The 13561-nt window shown below is 45.6% G+C and overlaps 3 protein-coding genes across 3 annotated transcripts in view; 2 read left to right on the top strand and 1 right to left on the bottom strand.

The window, feature by feature from the left end:
• Positions 1–2118, top strand: part of LOC126571486 (aminopeptidase N-like) — a 13935-nt gene extending 11817 nt beyond the window's left edge. The window contains exons 12-16 of the mRNA XM_050230022.1: positions 126–389; positions 462–544; positions 611–708; positions 812–1371; positions 1447–2118. Of these exons, the coding sequence (XP_050085979.1) occupies positions 126–389; positions 462–544; positions 611–708; positions 812–1371; positions 1447–2026 (1585 nt within the window). The 3' untranslated portion in view covers positions 2027–2118. The remainder of the gene's footprint in view (positions 1–125; positions 390–461; positions 545–610; positions 709–811; positions 1372–1446) is intronic.
• A 2273-nt stretch (positions 2119–4391) lies between these two features.
• LOC126575079 (ovochymase-2) lies at positions 4392–6572 on the top strand. Its single transcript, XM_050235599.1, has 6 exons — positions 4392–4419; positions 4500–4737; positions 4813–4974; positions 5048–5445; positions 5558–5838; positions 5904–6572. The coding sequence occupies exons 1-6, from the start codon at positions 4392–4394 to the stop codon at positions 6570–6572; spliced, it is 1776 nt and encodes a 591-aa protein (XP_050091556.1).
• Positions 6573–6654: 82 nt separating this feature from the next.
• LOC126571485 (aminopeptidase N-like) lies at positions 6655–13561 on the bottom strand. Its single transcript, XM_050230021.1, has 11 exons — positions 13021–13561; positions 12808–12954; positions 12607–12739; positions 12198–12548; positions 10929–12126; positions 9506–9956; positions 9228–9374; positions 9031–9163; positions 8609–8959; positions 7060–8544; positions 6655–6991 (listed from the first exon to the last, which is right to left on the bottom strand). Exons 1-11 carry the CDS (start codon positions 13527–13529, stop codon positions 6725–6727), a joined length of 5172 nt encoding a protein of 1723 aa, XP_050085978.1. The 5' UTR covers positions 13530–13561; the 3' UTR covers positions 6655–6724.

Below are 13561 nucleotides of genomic sequence, written 5' to 3'. Positions count from 1 at the left end.
AACCATTTCATGACCTACGAGCATATCGAGATCGATGGTAAAGTAAAGCCCTTGTGAAACTGGTGTTCGATGCCGATATTACGGTACCCGCTAGAATTAATGATTTGTGTAGAATGTCCCTACAGTTACCTGCGATCCGTATACTCGGACTATTGTCACGTTGTGCAAGTTCTCAACGCCGATACCGTCTGCCTCGGGGTGTTGGTTAATGAGTACTACATTCTCACCACCGCCGGTTGCGTCCCGGATGATTGGAAGCTTGTGCACGTGCAGCTAGTATCCGGTTGGAATATTTCCATTGTCGAGCGATTGGAGTACCAGGACTACAAGACGCTGAATATAACGAAAGATAAGGCACCCGTTTTGTTACGCATCAATGGTACCACCAGGTATGCTGCGCTGCTGCATCGTGAATGATTCAACCCTTCTAATCGTCTTGTAATTGGTTGTTTGTGCTGTAGCCTCCCGTACGACAACACGGCAGCCTGTTTGTGGCCCCAGACCAACCTGGTCTCCTATGCCAAAGTGCAGGAAGTTGCTTTCGGTAAGTTTCGGTGGAAGTTTTCTTTTTGAAAACCAACATTTGTTTCACGCAATCATTTGCTTGCAGACCCAACGCTAAGCAAAATGATCCAGAACACGACCATATGCTCGACCGCGAAGCAGGAAGTTTGTTTGGGAAAAACATTCACGGAATGGTGTCATCGGGTGGGTTAAACTTTGTGATAATTGGCCACGCGTGGCCCCAAAGTCATGACCCACAGCCATATTAACATGTACCGAATGTTTGTTACACGCTTCACAAAACCAGAAACCATCGAGCAGCATCCTACAGATACGGGACCTGGACAAGTACTCGATGCACCCGATGTTGGTGGGACTGTTTTGCGACGAGCAACAGCAACTGGTACCGGTGGCTAGTTACGCAGGCTGGATTCGGGATGTCATTTCCAGTGACCGGATCCTCTTTAACATGCCGAATCGCGGTCTGGGTGAAAAGTGTATCACCAGCAAAGATAAGGAAGGCGTCTGTCTGCGACTCGAATCGTGCCCCCGATTCTTTGCTGGGCTCAAGAGAAAAACACAAAACATAACATCGATCGAGCAGTGCGGTTTCGATGGTTCGGATGTGCTACACTGCTGCCCTAACGAGGATCTGCTCAAATCGGAGAGCAACCGACCGAAGCTGGACGCCATCGTGCAGGAGGTGGAGCACTGTCACGAGCTGTACGATGTGTACCGGAGGACGACCAAGGAGCAGCAGCTCCATTCGCAGCTTGCACTCATACGAAACGAAGCCGATAAGGTCATCTGTACCGGTACGCTTATCAGCCGAAAGTTCGTACTGACAGCCGCTCAGTGTGTTCTGCAGTGAGTATTGCGTGAATTAGCGTGTTGACCTCTAGCGTGCCAGCACATATCATCAATTTTTTTTTGTACTTGTAGGATCAAAGCGGTGAAGAGCACGGTTAAGATTGGTGTGACCGCCACTTACGATCAGGTGATCCAGGTGCGTAAAGTGGCATCAATCGTGGTTCATCCGCTATTTGAACCTCAGTCGACTCACTACAATGTAGCCATCCTCGAGCTGGATACACCGATCCTGGTGACGGAGTACAGTGTGCCGGCCTGCATGTGGCCGGAATCAGAACGCATGCCAACGAAGCTTACCTCGACTGGGTACGATGCAACCGCCAATGCTGTCACAGTTAACGTTGTGAATCCGCTGTACTATATGAACTGTCGCTTGAAGTACTATCGCAATCTGACCCTTACGGAGACCTGCGTGCTGCCTGATACGGACGGGAGCTTCTGCGGCGATGAACCGTCGGCTTGTTCAGAGTCCGGCACGGGCATGTATAGCACCGTGTACATGAACTATGATTGGAGACCGGTCACATACGTTGTTGGCGTGTATAGCAACGGAGCCCAATGCGCCCAAGATGGACCGGCCATTTACACTCGGGTTAGCGAGTACTTTGCGTGGATCAAGAGTGAACTATACAGAATCTCACAAGATGCCTAAATCACTGGATTGCCCCATACGAACGGAACCTGTACAGTCTGTCACAACTCAACGTTAATTCTTTTCCTACTAATAACAACCTTTATGATTAAAAAGCACACCGTTGTTTGTTGTTTGTTACCTATGCCAAGGGGTTTCCGGAGCGGGATTTCCAGAACCAACGTAGAGGGTTGGGATTTTCTGTCTCTCGATCGTTGGATGAATTCGAAATCTTTTCTCTTTTCCATTCCGGTTTCGCTTCTTCCCAAAAGGCCAAAATCAAAAACCAGTCTCCGGAGTTTCCCCTCTGAACTAGTCCGTATGTCGCTAAACGACGATCATCCGAGTGCATGTTTAATCATTATGCGTTATGCGTGAGATCGCGTTCTGTTCGATCGTTGGTTTGTTTGTTTTGATTAACTATAACCCGTTCTGAGCAGAGTCTGGCTTTACTCATACCATGAGACACATTGGCGCAGGTGGTCGGCTGATCATCAACGATCATGCGCTACCTAATCTACTATGGATGCTGATGGTTGATCTTGCTGCGTTAGTGGTTGTGCTATCGGTCGTACTCGGAAATTCCCAGTTCCCCGCCCCCGTGCCTATTTGAGAAGCTGATCAAGGGTTTAGACCGAGAGCTAAAAGTCGTGTAAATACAACCAACCGGCGAACCCACCGATCAGTCCGGTTCTGGTAACCGACCCGTTAACTTCCAGTTCTCTCTGTGTAAGCCGAACGGTCAGGCTGTTATCAGGCACGATGGCGGTGTGTCGACCATCATATTCTTCTGCAAGATTTCTGTTGCTTCTTGTCTGCTGTTTTCACGCCGGTCGGTATCATTTAGTAAGGAGTGAGTTTATGTTAAGCGCAGCTAATTTTATGGTCGTGTGTATCCCACAGGTAGTGCCACGCTCTTTCCACAAAATGTAAAGCAGCTGGAGCAGCTGTCCGATCCATTGATGCCGAACGAGGAGCAGAGTGTTCGAGGTAAGCTCGTTTGTGGCTCGTAAATCTTCAGCGGCATTGACATTGAATTGGGTCAACACGAGATGCTATCAAGCTGAACAGCGATGCCCAGTTATCATCCTTTAGCCAAAAGGCTGTGAAGCAGGCAGTCTGTGTTGGATTAGTTTACACAAACAAATGATTTGTATTTCATGCAGTTCATCAGTTATCGCATATATGTTCTCGTTTCAATCTGTGAGCATCTACCGAATGTGCTTTAATAACGCAAGTGAGCCGGAAAATCCAACAAATGATGGACAAACCAAGGTCACCTCCGGTTGTTTTCACAAGTACAAGGTGTTAATACTAGTCGCGATCATATTGCATTAACCGTTTTCACACCTTGCGCTTAGTAATCATGCGATCCATCAGTTGAAATAATCATATTACCTTAACCTGTTTGATTTTAATCGTTAAAATAATAACGCTAGCTCGACTGTTTCGAGAAGTAATTAACAATAGCATAGAAGCAGCACAGCCTAGAGATATCATTGGCGTTTCATTGGTTTGGGATATAAAAAGAAAAATCTCTTAATCCATACATATATTTCCCAAAATTCAGTTGAGCTTCACTTAGAACTGTTTCACCGTTTAATTATTTTGATCATCAAATCATCTTTTTGCTGATAAATAAATGTTGTATATTTCCAGATTGTCCCTTCACCGTCTACCCGTACGGAGGCTATGCACTTGCAAGTTCGATATTCGTTGAGCGAGCTGTTGATAAAACGTTTAGCCACACTGCAAGGGTACAGTTTGGCGAGGTGCATTGCGTGGGGATCATTGTTGATGAAAATCATATTCTCACAAACTCGGAGTGCGTAGATGGAAGCGATTTGCCTGAAGTTAAGCTGACGAATGAATCACTGCCAATTTTCGAGGTTGCCGATGTGTTTTCTAATCCTCATTTTAATGTCTCTCTGCTTCGTCTAAATTCCTCGATCGAGTAAGTAAAGCTACATGTCCAAGTATTGTAAGTAATAAGTGTACTAATCTGATTGAAATTTCTCATATTCTATCTAGATTTGATTCGCTTGCCGTTCCGGCTTGTTTTTGGAATGCACCGTTCGAAAAAGGATTCGAGAAACTGCAAAGAATTTTTGTTGGTAAGTAATTCAACAGGGTGTTAGTGGCTACCACAACACAATAACACATCCGATCGTGTTTCGCAGATGAGAACGGTAAAATGGGCATAGAGTCTGCTAAGTGCACGTTTCAAGACCGAAAAGACTGTTTAGAAGCGATCGGAAACACCGGAGACATCCTGCAAACCAGGGCTATCGCTCAATGGCGCATGCATCCGTTCGTACTAAGCTTTGGTTTGGACGAAAGCGGAATCCCGGTGCCCGTATCACAGTACATTGACTGGATGAGTAAGATGACTAAAAGCAACATTTCTTCATCTGGTAAGCAGCAGTGCTTTCGTAACATATTTCCTCTAGGAATATTCAAATTTCATATATTCCTTATTCTTCATGCTTTCCAGAATGCGTTGCACGCCACGAAAATTTGCGAGACTTCGAAGATAGTATGGTTTCCAAAAGCGATAACTTTCAGCAAGTTCAATACTCGAAAAGCAGATTTTCCTATACCCAGGTGGATATGTTCAAGGTGCGTATCGTACCAAGTGGCACAGAGAAAACATCCAAACGCCACTGTTACGGTTCCTTGATTGGGCCAAAATTTGTGATCAGCTCGGCCAGTTGCTTGAAACAACACGAAGGGTAAGTAGTTAAATGTTAAAACCACGCAAATGAAAAAATGATGACCAACTGTAAATCTCACATCCAAAACTCCAGTCAAACCTATGAGGTGGAGATGGGACAACTGTACAGCTACCAAAAAGATGAGGGATATCGAGCCATAGTTGCCGCGCTAAAGGTACATTATCATCCGGAATTCGATGCGTTGACCTCTGCGAACGATGTAGCACTAGTGGAATTGGTATCGTCTGTCCATAAGTAAGTAGACAGAAGGTGCCACTAAACGCTACTAATTATTACCAAGCTAACATTTACCATTTATGCTACACAGCTTTTCCAAAAACTATGTTCCTGCCTGCATCTGGACACATGAGAAGCTTCCAGTTGATTTGTTCCAAATCAATGGGTATACACCTTTCAACGAAAATGATGATTTAGCCACCAGAACCCAACAAAAGTACGTGACCGCTGGTGTGTACGACGAATGTGTCGATAAACTGGAATCGAACCAGTTCTGTGCCGGATTTCCCACCGCACTGCCACCGAATACCTGCCACAACAGTATTGGGTCAGCAATGTCACGGTCGCTGTATACGTTCGATCGCTTCTACGAGTATATCTTTGCTATCAATAGCAAAGGAGAGAACTGTGGTTTTAACTGGCCAACCATATTCACCAAGATCACACCGTATATTCAGTGGATTGATAGTGTGATTTTTGCACCAAAAGGTAGGACGAAGTAAACTACACTGGCAGACGGAAGAGTTATTAATCGATCATCATCTTTCAGTGCGTTACGAAGACAAAACAAGTTACTACGGTGATCGCTGTACGAGAGAAGATGGTACGAAAGGTACCTGTGTCTATCTGAAGCAGTGTCCTAAGTTGAACAAGGAAGCGCAGGAAGGAAACAGCATAGTAGCGTCATCGTCGTGTTCGTACGGGAAGCATAGCGAGTTAGTAGTGTGCTGTTCTGATGAGAGTTACCTGCGTGAAGAATCACAGCGACCACAGCTAGTGGCGGCGGTTGAAGAGCTCGAGAACTGTCCCAATCTGTACCATGAGTTCAGAGGCAACAAATCACCCTACAGGATAGACAATTTTCCAACCTATCCGTATTTGGTAAGTTCAAAGTGGATACCAGGATTGCAATAGATCTTTTCATTCATTACCAATTCTCGAAACAGGTTCGCATTGATGACGGCGAGAATCGCTCATGCAACGGAACGATCGTTTCGAAACAGTTCATCCTCACTACGGCTGGTTGTTATCAGAATCTTGGGCACGAAAATGTTACGATCGTTGCTGGAAACACCACTCGTCAGAGGCTCGCCGTAAAGGATACATTTGTTCATCCCGAGTATACAAACGATTCTACGGAGTACAATCTAGTGTTGCTTAGACTGAAGAAACCGCTATCAATCGATAACGAAACGATCCCTGCTTGCCTGTGGAACAACCAGTCTCATACACCATTGCGACTGGAGGAAGTGTACAGTAACCCTAACTCCACTCATCAATACTACTATCCACTGTTCTCGAAAGAGTGCGAACGGAAGCATAACACGACTGTGAAGGCACATCATTTATGCGTCGAGCAAGATCTTATGTTCTATCAAGATCGACGATCCGTGATGCAAGATGCTGGCAATGGACTGGTAAGCCACTTTGCGCAGGGTGTGAACGAATACAAGGTGACATACCTGGTGGGTTTGTATGCAGAGGCGGGTCATTCGTTTGAAGATGCTTCCGATTCCGATTATATCAAACCTTCAACCTACACTGTATATCAACGAATCAGCGAGTACTATAATTGGATTAGAAACGTGATACTAATATCAATGCAGGAGGCATAAGATCTGTCTAATATCCTTTTATCACTGTCACTTTTAATGATGTTGAATTTTGAAACAAATAGAAAAGTAACCGTAAAAATGACATGTTCAGTACAATATGATTGTGTTTTATTGTCAATTCATTCACAGACACTGCCATTTTCAATAGCAAATCATAGATAATTCATACATTTGCGAATGATCAAACCTAAGAAAACTGTAGGCAATGTAATGCTTCCCAACAAACGTACGGCTGCCCCATCGCCCGGTGGCTCTTGAGTTGTACCCTCGTACATTTCATCGACCAGCCAAGAGTTGATGGGAGCGGAGTAGCGTTGAATCCAGGCAATGTTCTGCTCTGCCTTTCTCTTGGCACTTTCAATAGCATCTACAATGGTTGCCAGCATTGTGCCTCTATATTTTTCCTTGATTTGATCCAGCTGGAAGGAATATCATGAGTATTATGATTTATTGTTCACATGATGATAAAACCTTTTCAACGACTTACCAATTCATAGTCAGATTGCTTATTGATACGGTTACCCAACTCGGTGATAATAGGCAACATGTCCGGTATCAGGTATGCTACTGTGTAGTAATTTTCATACAAATAGTTTAGCGCCGCAGTTCTACCCGTTGAACCACCCCCGATAAGAGCGAGATAAATCTGGTTCCGGGTAGTGATCGTAATGGGAAGGCTTGGTTCATTTTGGTCCGTAAGTGATAGGTAATAGTGTAGGATCTTTTCATTTCGCGAACAACCGACACTGGTAATGTACCGATTGATCAAGTCCAAATCTACACTTTCGGCTAAGAATTGTCGCTCAAACCATGCGATTGTATCGTCGATTGGGACGGAAAGCCCGTGCTTGTGGAGCGCACAGAAGACTGCAGCTTGTGCCTCTTCGGGAATAACGAATGAAGGATCGTCAATAGTCTTATTGAAAAGAGTAGAGGCATCGTGCATACATGCTGGGACACCAGAATAACATGCAAAGTAGACGGTGTTTCCACGGTGTAGCCTGTTAATATGATCCATGGAACCTACTAGGCGCACGTTTTCGTACATACAGCTAGTAAGAGTGCGAATGTATGACTCGAACCTAGGGTATCCCTCGTGTCCAGCGTACATACGATCTAGGTGAAGTAGCGCGTTGTACGCTGTGCTCCATGGTATGTACTCCGTCTCTCGCTCCAGATACTGCATCAACGACAATGCGACACTGTAATCGACTATTCCGGCACGAGCCAAATTTGCAACGTCATCTACGAGCTGGGCGCGATTGATAACAGGAATGTGATCATCAAACTTATCGTCGTTCAGCGTCTTAATCAGCTGATTCCAGCTCTCCTTGTCATAGTTCACTCGATAGTATCCAGTCTGTTGTTTGTTCATGAAGATCACATCAACACCGGCATCAATATTAACGGACACCTCCGGTTGGTCTGGTGTTAACCAAAGCGATGGGGCGGTGTTTTCCTTCTCTTCCGCTGACATCCCGTTAAATCCGTAGTTAAGAGGCACATAGAATAGTTCATTTTTCGGTGCAATATCATGATCGTTTGGCATCCAGAATCTCTTCTGGGTGGCTTTTAGTGTACGTTGGTTCCAATCGATCGTCACCGTTACTAGCGGATAGCCTGGAGCGTTGGCCCAGCTTTCAAAGATCTTCTCGACACTTGCCGGCAGATCCACGGTCCGGAACTTTTCAATGCTTTCATAGAGGTACTGGGGATTTGTGGTAAGATAGCTACGCGATCGTATATAATCATTGAGCGCTGGCCGGAAGTTATCGAAGCCAATCACATTCTGTATCATGCGTATGACGGAGGCACTCTTGGCATAAACCACATAATCGAAAAGGTCGTTTAGTAATGATGGTCTTGTGGCATCATAGCTCATGGGACGATTGTTGCTTTGACAGTCCTGTCCGAGTGCAGAATGTACATTGGTAACGATGAACTGCTCCCACAGATTCCACGTTGGTTCGAGCTAAAGCAATCGAGATAAGACACAAATCAAACATAATCCAAATAACCTCTAATCTCGATCATACCTGCGACGTGATATAGTACTCGAAGTATCGGGCAAAGCCTTCACTCAACCACAAATACGTCCACCACTCCGGCGTCACTTCGTTGCCGAACCACATGTGCGTTAGCTCGTGGGTGATAAGATCGCCGATGTTCTGTTTCGTTCGCGCAGTGGTTACTCCTTCCTCGTAAATCAGATACTGCTCGCGGTATGTTATCAAACCCCAGTTCTCCATCGCACCCATCGCAAAGTCTGGTATGGCAATCAGATCCGCTTTCGGTAGTTGGTACTGATGGCCGAAGAAGTTTTCCAGTGTACGCATCGATTTTCCCAAGAAATCCAATGCATACCCTGTGTGTGCCACTTTATGAGCCTATAACATGCAGATGAAAGGATATCGTTGAGTTAAACATGCTTCAAGTCTTATTACAGCAGCATTCGTACCGAAGCAAACACTCGGAACCGATCAGATTCCTGAGAGATGGTCTCAAAATCGGAAATGACAAATGCTAACAGATAGCTAGACATGAGTGGTGTCGTATCGAACCTTGTCACCGTGTAGTCGCCCACTTGAGTCCTGGAAACAATGTGTACTGATAAATTACCGGCTTCAAACGGTGTACTTGAAAGCTTAACATTACTTTTCAATGATCGGCATATTGGAGAGTGCGTTATATTCCGTACGGTGCCGAATCTGGACATCAAATGTTGCTTTGAATGATGGTTCATCGTAGCACGGGAACACAGTGCGAGCGTAAGTAGCCTCAAAATGAGTTGTAGCCAAGTATCTACCGTACGAGTGGATTAGCTTTTAGTTATTCACTCCTTTCGGTTACATTCATTAACGAATAACGTGTTCTGCTTGCAATCACAATTTTTTCTATCAAATACGGATTGCGAACCACTGTTATCTACTCACCTTGTCATGTTACCTACTTTATAGCTGCTCCTGTACAGCCCCTTGAGTTCAGTGCCGATACTGTTCGAAAAGCTCATACGCACCCGGTACGTGGTGTCCGGCACAAAAGATCCTTCAGCAAAAACGAACAAAATTTTCTCAACATCGTACTGCTCGATGGTGTCGATCAGTATACGATTCGATCCTTCTGGGCCCGTCACACTGATACTGGCCTTATCGATCACAGGGCCTGCACTGCTCAAATGGAATCTATCGCTTGGGCGATTGAATCGCACCAGTATTTCCACGGTGCCGGTATAAGAGTAAAAGTCGTAGTTCGTTACATCGAGCTCCAGCTTGTAGGATATTGGCACAGACAGATCGCCCAATCGGTATGCGGGGTCATTATAGTTCTCATCGTACCACGGAGGCCCTATTTCTACGGAACTCCTGGGAGCTCCATTGAGAAACGCTGGTAAGGAAACAACCACAACAAACCACACTATCGAACGGTACATTTCGACGACACTGCTGCAGACGGTGTACTAAAGCCAGTGGCAATCCTTTCTGCTCTAAATAGCTCAGTTCGGAGAGTACAGGTGTAAGCAATGTATAGAGATTAGATAATGAATCGTAATTGCTACTTGGACAATACCCGCTGACAATACGATTGACGGTAGATAGTCCCCGTTATCGTAAAACATTCGTTGGTGGATTACCGATTGATTTAAAGCTTGCCGTACACCATTAACCCGGAACAAACAAAATAATCTCTGTCTGTCTGTCTGTTGGGAAAATGTTCCTTGCGGTTCATTTAATTAAAACACATGCCGAATGACAACGCACAGAAATGCCATCGCAGCTATTACACCAGACTGTACAATTATGTTAGCTCCGTTATCGTCTGGCAGTGCAGCGCTTCCATAGTTTTGGGATACCAGCCACTTGGAGATAACGATGGAGTGTTTATCCAACCAGTCTAACGTTTCGTCTGCATAACTGATGGCTCGCTGTACGGCATCAGCAACTGCAACACTCATCAAGCCTTTATTTGTATCCTTAAGCCGGACAAGCTGCAGGAAAGGGAAAACAAACGATAAAATGAGTATGAAACGATGAACAAATCGAGGAGATCCAATTCCACTACGAACCATGTCATATTCAACACGTGAGTTGATATTCGCTCCCATAGCCTCGAAGAGCGACAAAAGCTGCCTCTCCTGCAGTATTTCGGACAGCGATCGATAGTTTCTACTAATGTACTCAAGCGCTAACTGGCGTGTAGTTGGACCACCCTTGATTAAACTAACGAGAATGTGGTTTCTCAACGAATTCGGAATTGGTAGTCCTGGGCCGTCCATATGCACCATGTCCAAATAGAATCGAATCACCGCTACATCGCGGGAACAACCTAGTGAAAGGATGAAACTATCGACCAACTCACGATACTCAGTTGGTTGCTGAAAGAACTTCGAAAAGAGCTCCACCTCGAACTGCGTTCCACTGACCGTCTTATGTTTGTTAAACGCGCAAAACACTGTGGATTGCAAATCCTTCGGAATGTACAGCGAATCGTTCCCGATGGCCACATGTAGGACGCTGTCGGTGTCAGCTAAACAAGCCGTAACGCCAAAGTAGCATGCCAAGTATAAAGATCTTTCACGATGCAATTGGCTCAGATGGTCAAGTTTCCCCTGCAGTTGGGTTTCGTGGTATACACGAGTGGTAAGATTACGCCCAAAGCTTTCGAAGCGCTCGTATTCCGAGTTTGACGAGAACAGCCGATCCAAATGAAGCAACGCGTTGTACGCTGTGCTCCATGGTATGTACTCCGTCTCTCGCTCCAGATACTGCATCAACGACAATGCGACACTGTAATCGACTATTCCGGCACGAGCCAAATTTGCAACGTCATCTACGAGCTGGGCGCGATTGATAACAGGAATGTGATCATCAAACTTATCGTCGTTCAGCGTCTTAATCAGCTGATTCCAGCTCTCCTTGTCATAGTTCACTCGATAGTATCCAGTCTGTTGTTTGTTCATGAAGATCACATCAACACCGGCATCAATATTAACGGACACCTCCGGTTGGTCTGGTGTTAACCAAAACGATGGGGCGGTGTTTTCCTTCTCTTCCGCTGACATCCCGTTAAATCCGTAGTTAAGAGGCACATAGAATAGTTCATTTTTCGGTGCAATATCATGATCGTTTGGCATCCAGAATCTCTTCTGGGTGGCTTTTAGTGTACGTTGGTTCCAATCGATCGTCACCGTTACTAGCGGATAGCCTGGAGCGTTGGCCCAGCTTTCAAAGATCTTCTCGACACTTGCCGGCAGATCCACGGTCCGGAACTTTTCAATGCTTTCATAGAGGTACCGGGGATTTGTGGTAAGATAGCTACGCGATCGTAGATAGTCATTGAGCGCTGGCCGGAAGGTATCGAAGCCAATGACATTCTGTATCATGCGTATGACGGAGGCACTCTTGGCGTAGACGACGTAGTCATACAATTCATTAACAATCGACGGCTCAGTGCTGTAGTAGCTCATGGGACGATTATTACTGTGACAGTCTTGGGCAAGTGCAGAATGTACATTGGTAACGATGAACTGCTCCCAGAGGCTCCAGGAGGGTTCAAGCTGAATAAAAGTGATGAAATGAATAAAAATGTTATTACAGTAGCAATTCAGTACTCAGGGAAGCAAATTACCTCTGACGTGATATAGTACTCAAAGTAACGGGCAAATCCTTCATTGAGCCAAACGTAGGTCCACCACTCCGGCGTCACTTCGTTGCCGAACCACATGTGCGCCAATTCGTGGGTGATTACAGCAGCAATAGATTGTTGCGCTTGTGCCGTCGTTTCCCCAGGCTGATACAATAGGTAATCTTTTCGAAACGTTATCAAACCCCAGTTCTCCATGGCACCCATCGCAAAGTCCGGTATAGCTGCCAGATCGATTTTTGGCATTTGGTTTTGCCGGCCGAAGTAGTTCTCCAACGCACGAAGCGCACGAATCCCAATGCTATGGGCATATGCAGTTTGTTGCTCTCTGCCTTCCTGTTGAATTCATATCACGTGTATATCATACAAATAAGAAGCATCTCATCACACATACCGGAGCGTAAACTCTGAAGAGCTCATCCTGTGATGACACTGTTTTCAGTTCCGATACCACAAACGCCAGGAGGTACGTTGACATTGGAGGAGTTGGGCGGAATGTTGTTTCCACGAACGCCGCCTTTTCATCTCTGTAATTTGCACATAACAGTAACCATCCTCACGCTCAGACAACCACGAGTGCACTGTTGCAATTTACCTTTGACTCTCCGGCATATTAGATAAGGCGGTATACTTAGCACCGTGACGAATCTTAACCAGGAAGCTGGCTTTATATTCTGGCTCATCGTAACACGGAAACACCGTTCGGGCGTACGTAGCTGCGAAGAACGTGGTGGCTATATACCTACAGCGTGCGGTCACATTAAAAGTGGTGCCCCATCCTGCTCATCCGACAGCTCTGAACACTCACTTTTCTCCGTTTTCTGTCTGGTAACTGCTCCTATACAGACCCTTGAAAAAGTCGACATGAATTTCACCCCTAAACTCCAAGTGTGCGGTATACACTTCATCCGTGATTAACTGTTCACTCAGGTGTACAAGCACGATTTGTAATTCCGGTTTGATTTCGTAGCCGGCAATCGGAAGGAGGCTCATATCGGACCGCACCATTCGCAACGTTCCTTCATTGATGCTCAAACCGGCACTGTTGATAGCAAACACGCTCGAATTCGCTCGTTGCCTGAACGACACATCGACTGTTCCGGAATACGCCCGAAACTGATCATCAGTCAGATCGAGGAAAAGATCGTACGAAATAGGTAGCGATGATTTTGGTAGCACATAATCCGATGCTTCAATCTGTTGCACAAATGATCGCGTTGTGGTGTTGCTTGAAGTGCTCGATTGGTGGCTGATATGGGCCCTTGCGCTAGATAGCCAAGTCATTACCAGCATCATTGAGCACAACCTAGCCATCATACCTGCACGGTTGTACGGTTGCTTATGAACTG

The sequence above is a fragment of the Anopheles aquasalis genome, chromosome 2 (assembly GCF_943734665.1).
Source record: "Anopheles aquasalis chromosome 2, idAnoAquaMG_Q_19, whole genome shotgun sequence".
In the NCBI taxonomy this organism is placed as follows: Eukaryota; Metazoa; Arthropoda; class Insecta; order Diptera; family Culicidae; genus Anopheles; species Anopheles aquasalis.
The sequence above is the reverse complement of the archived record's forward strand: the minus strand, read 5'-3'. Positions and strand labels throughout refer to the sequence as shown.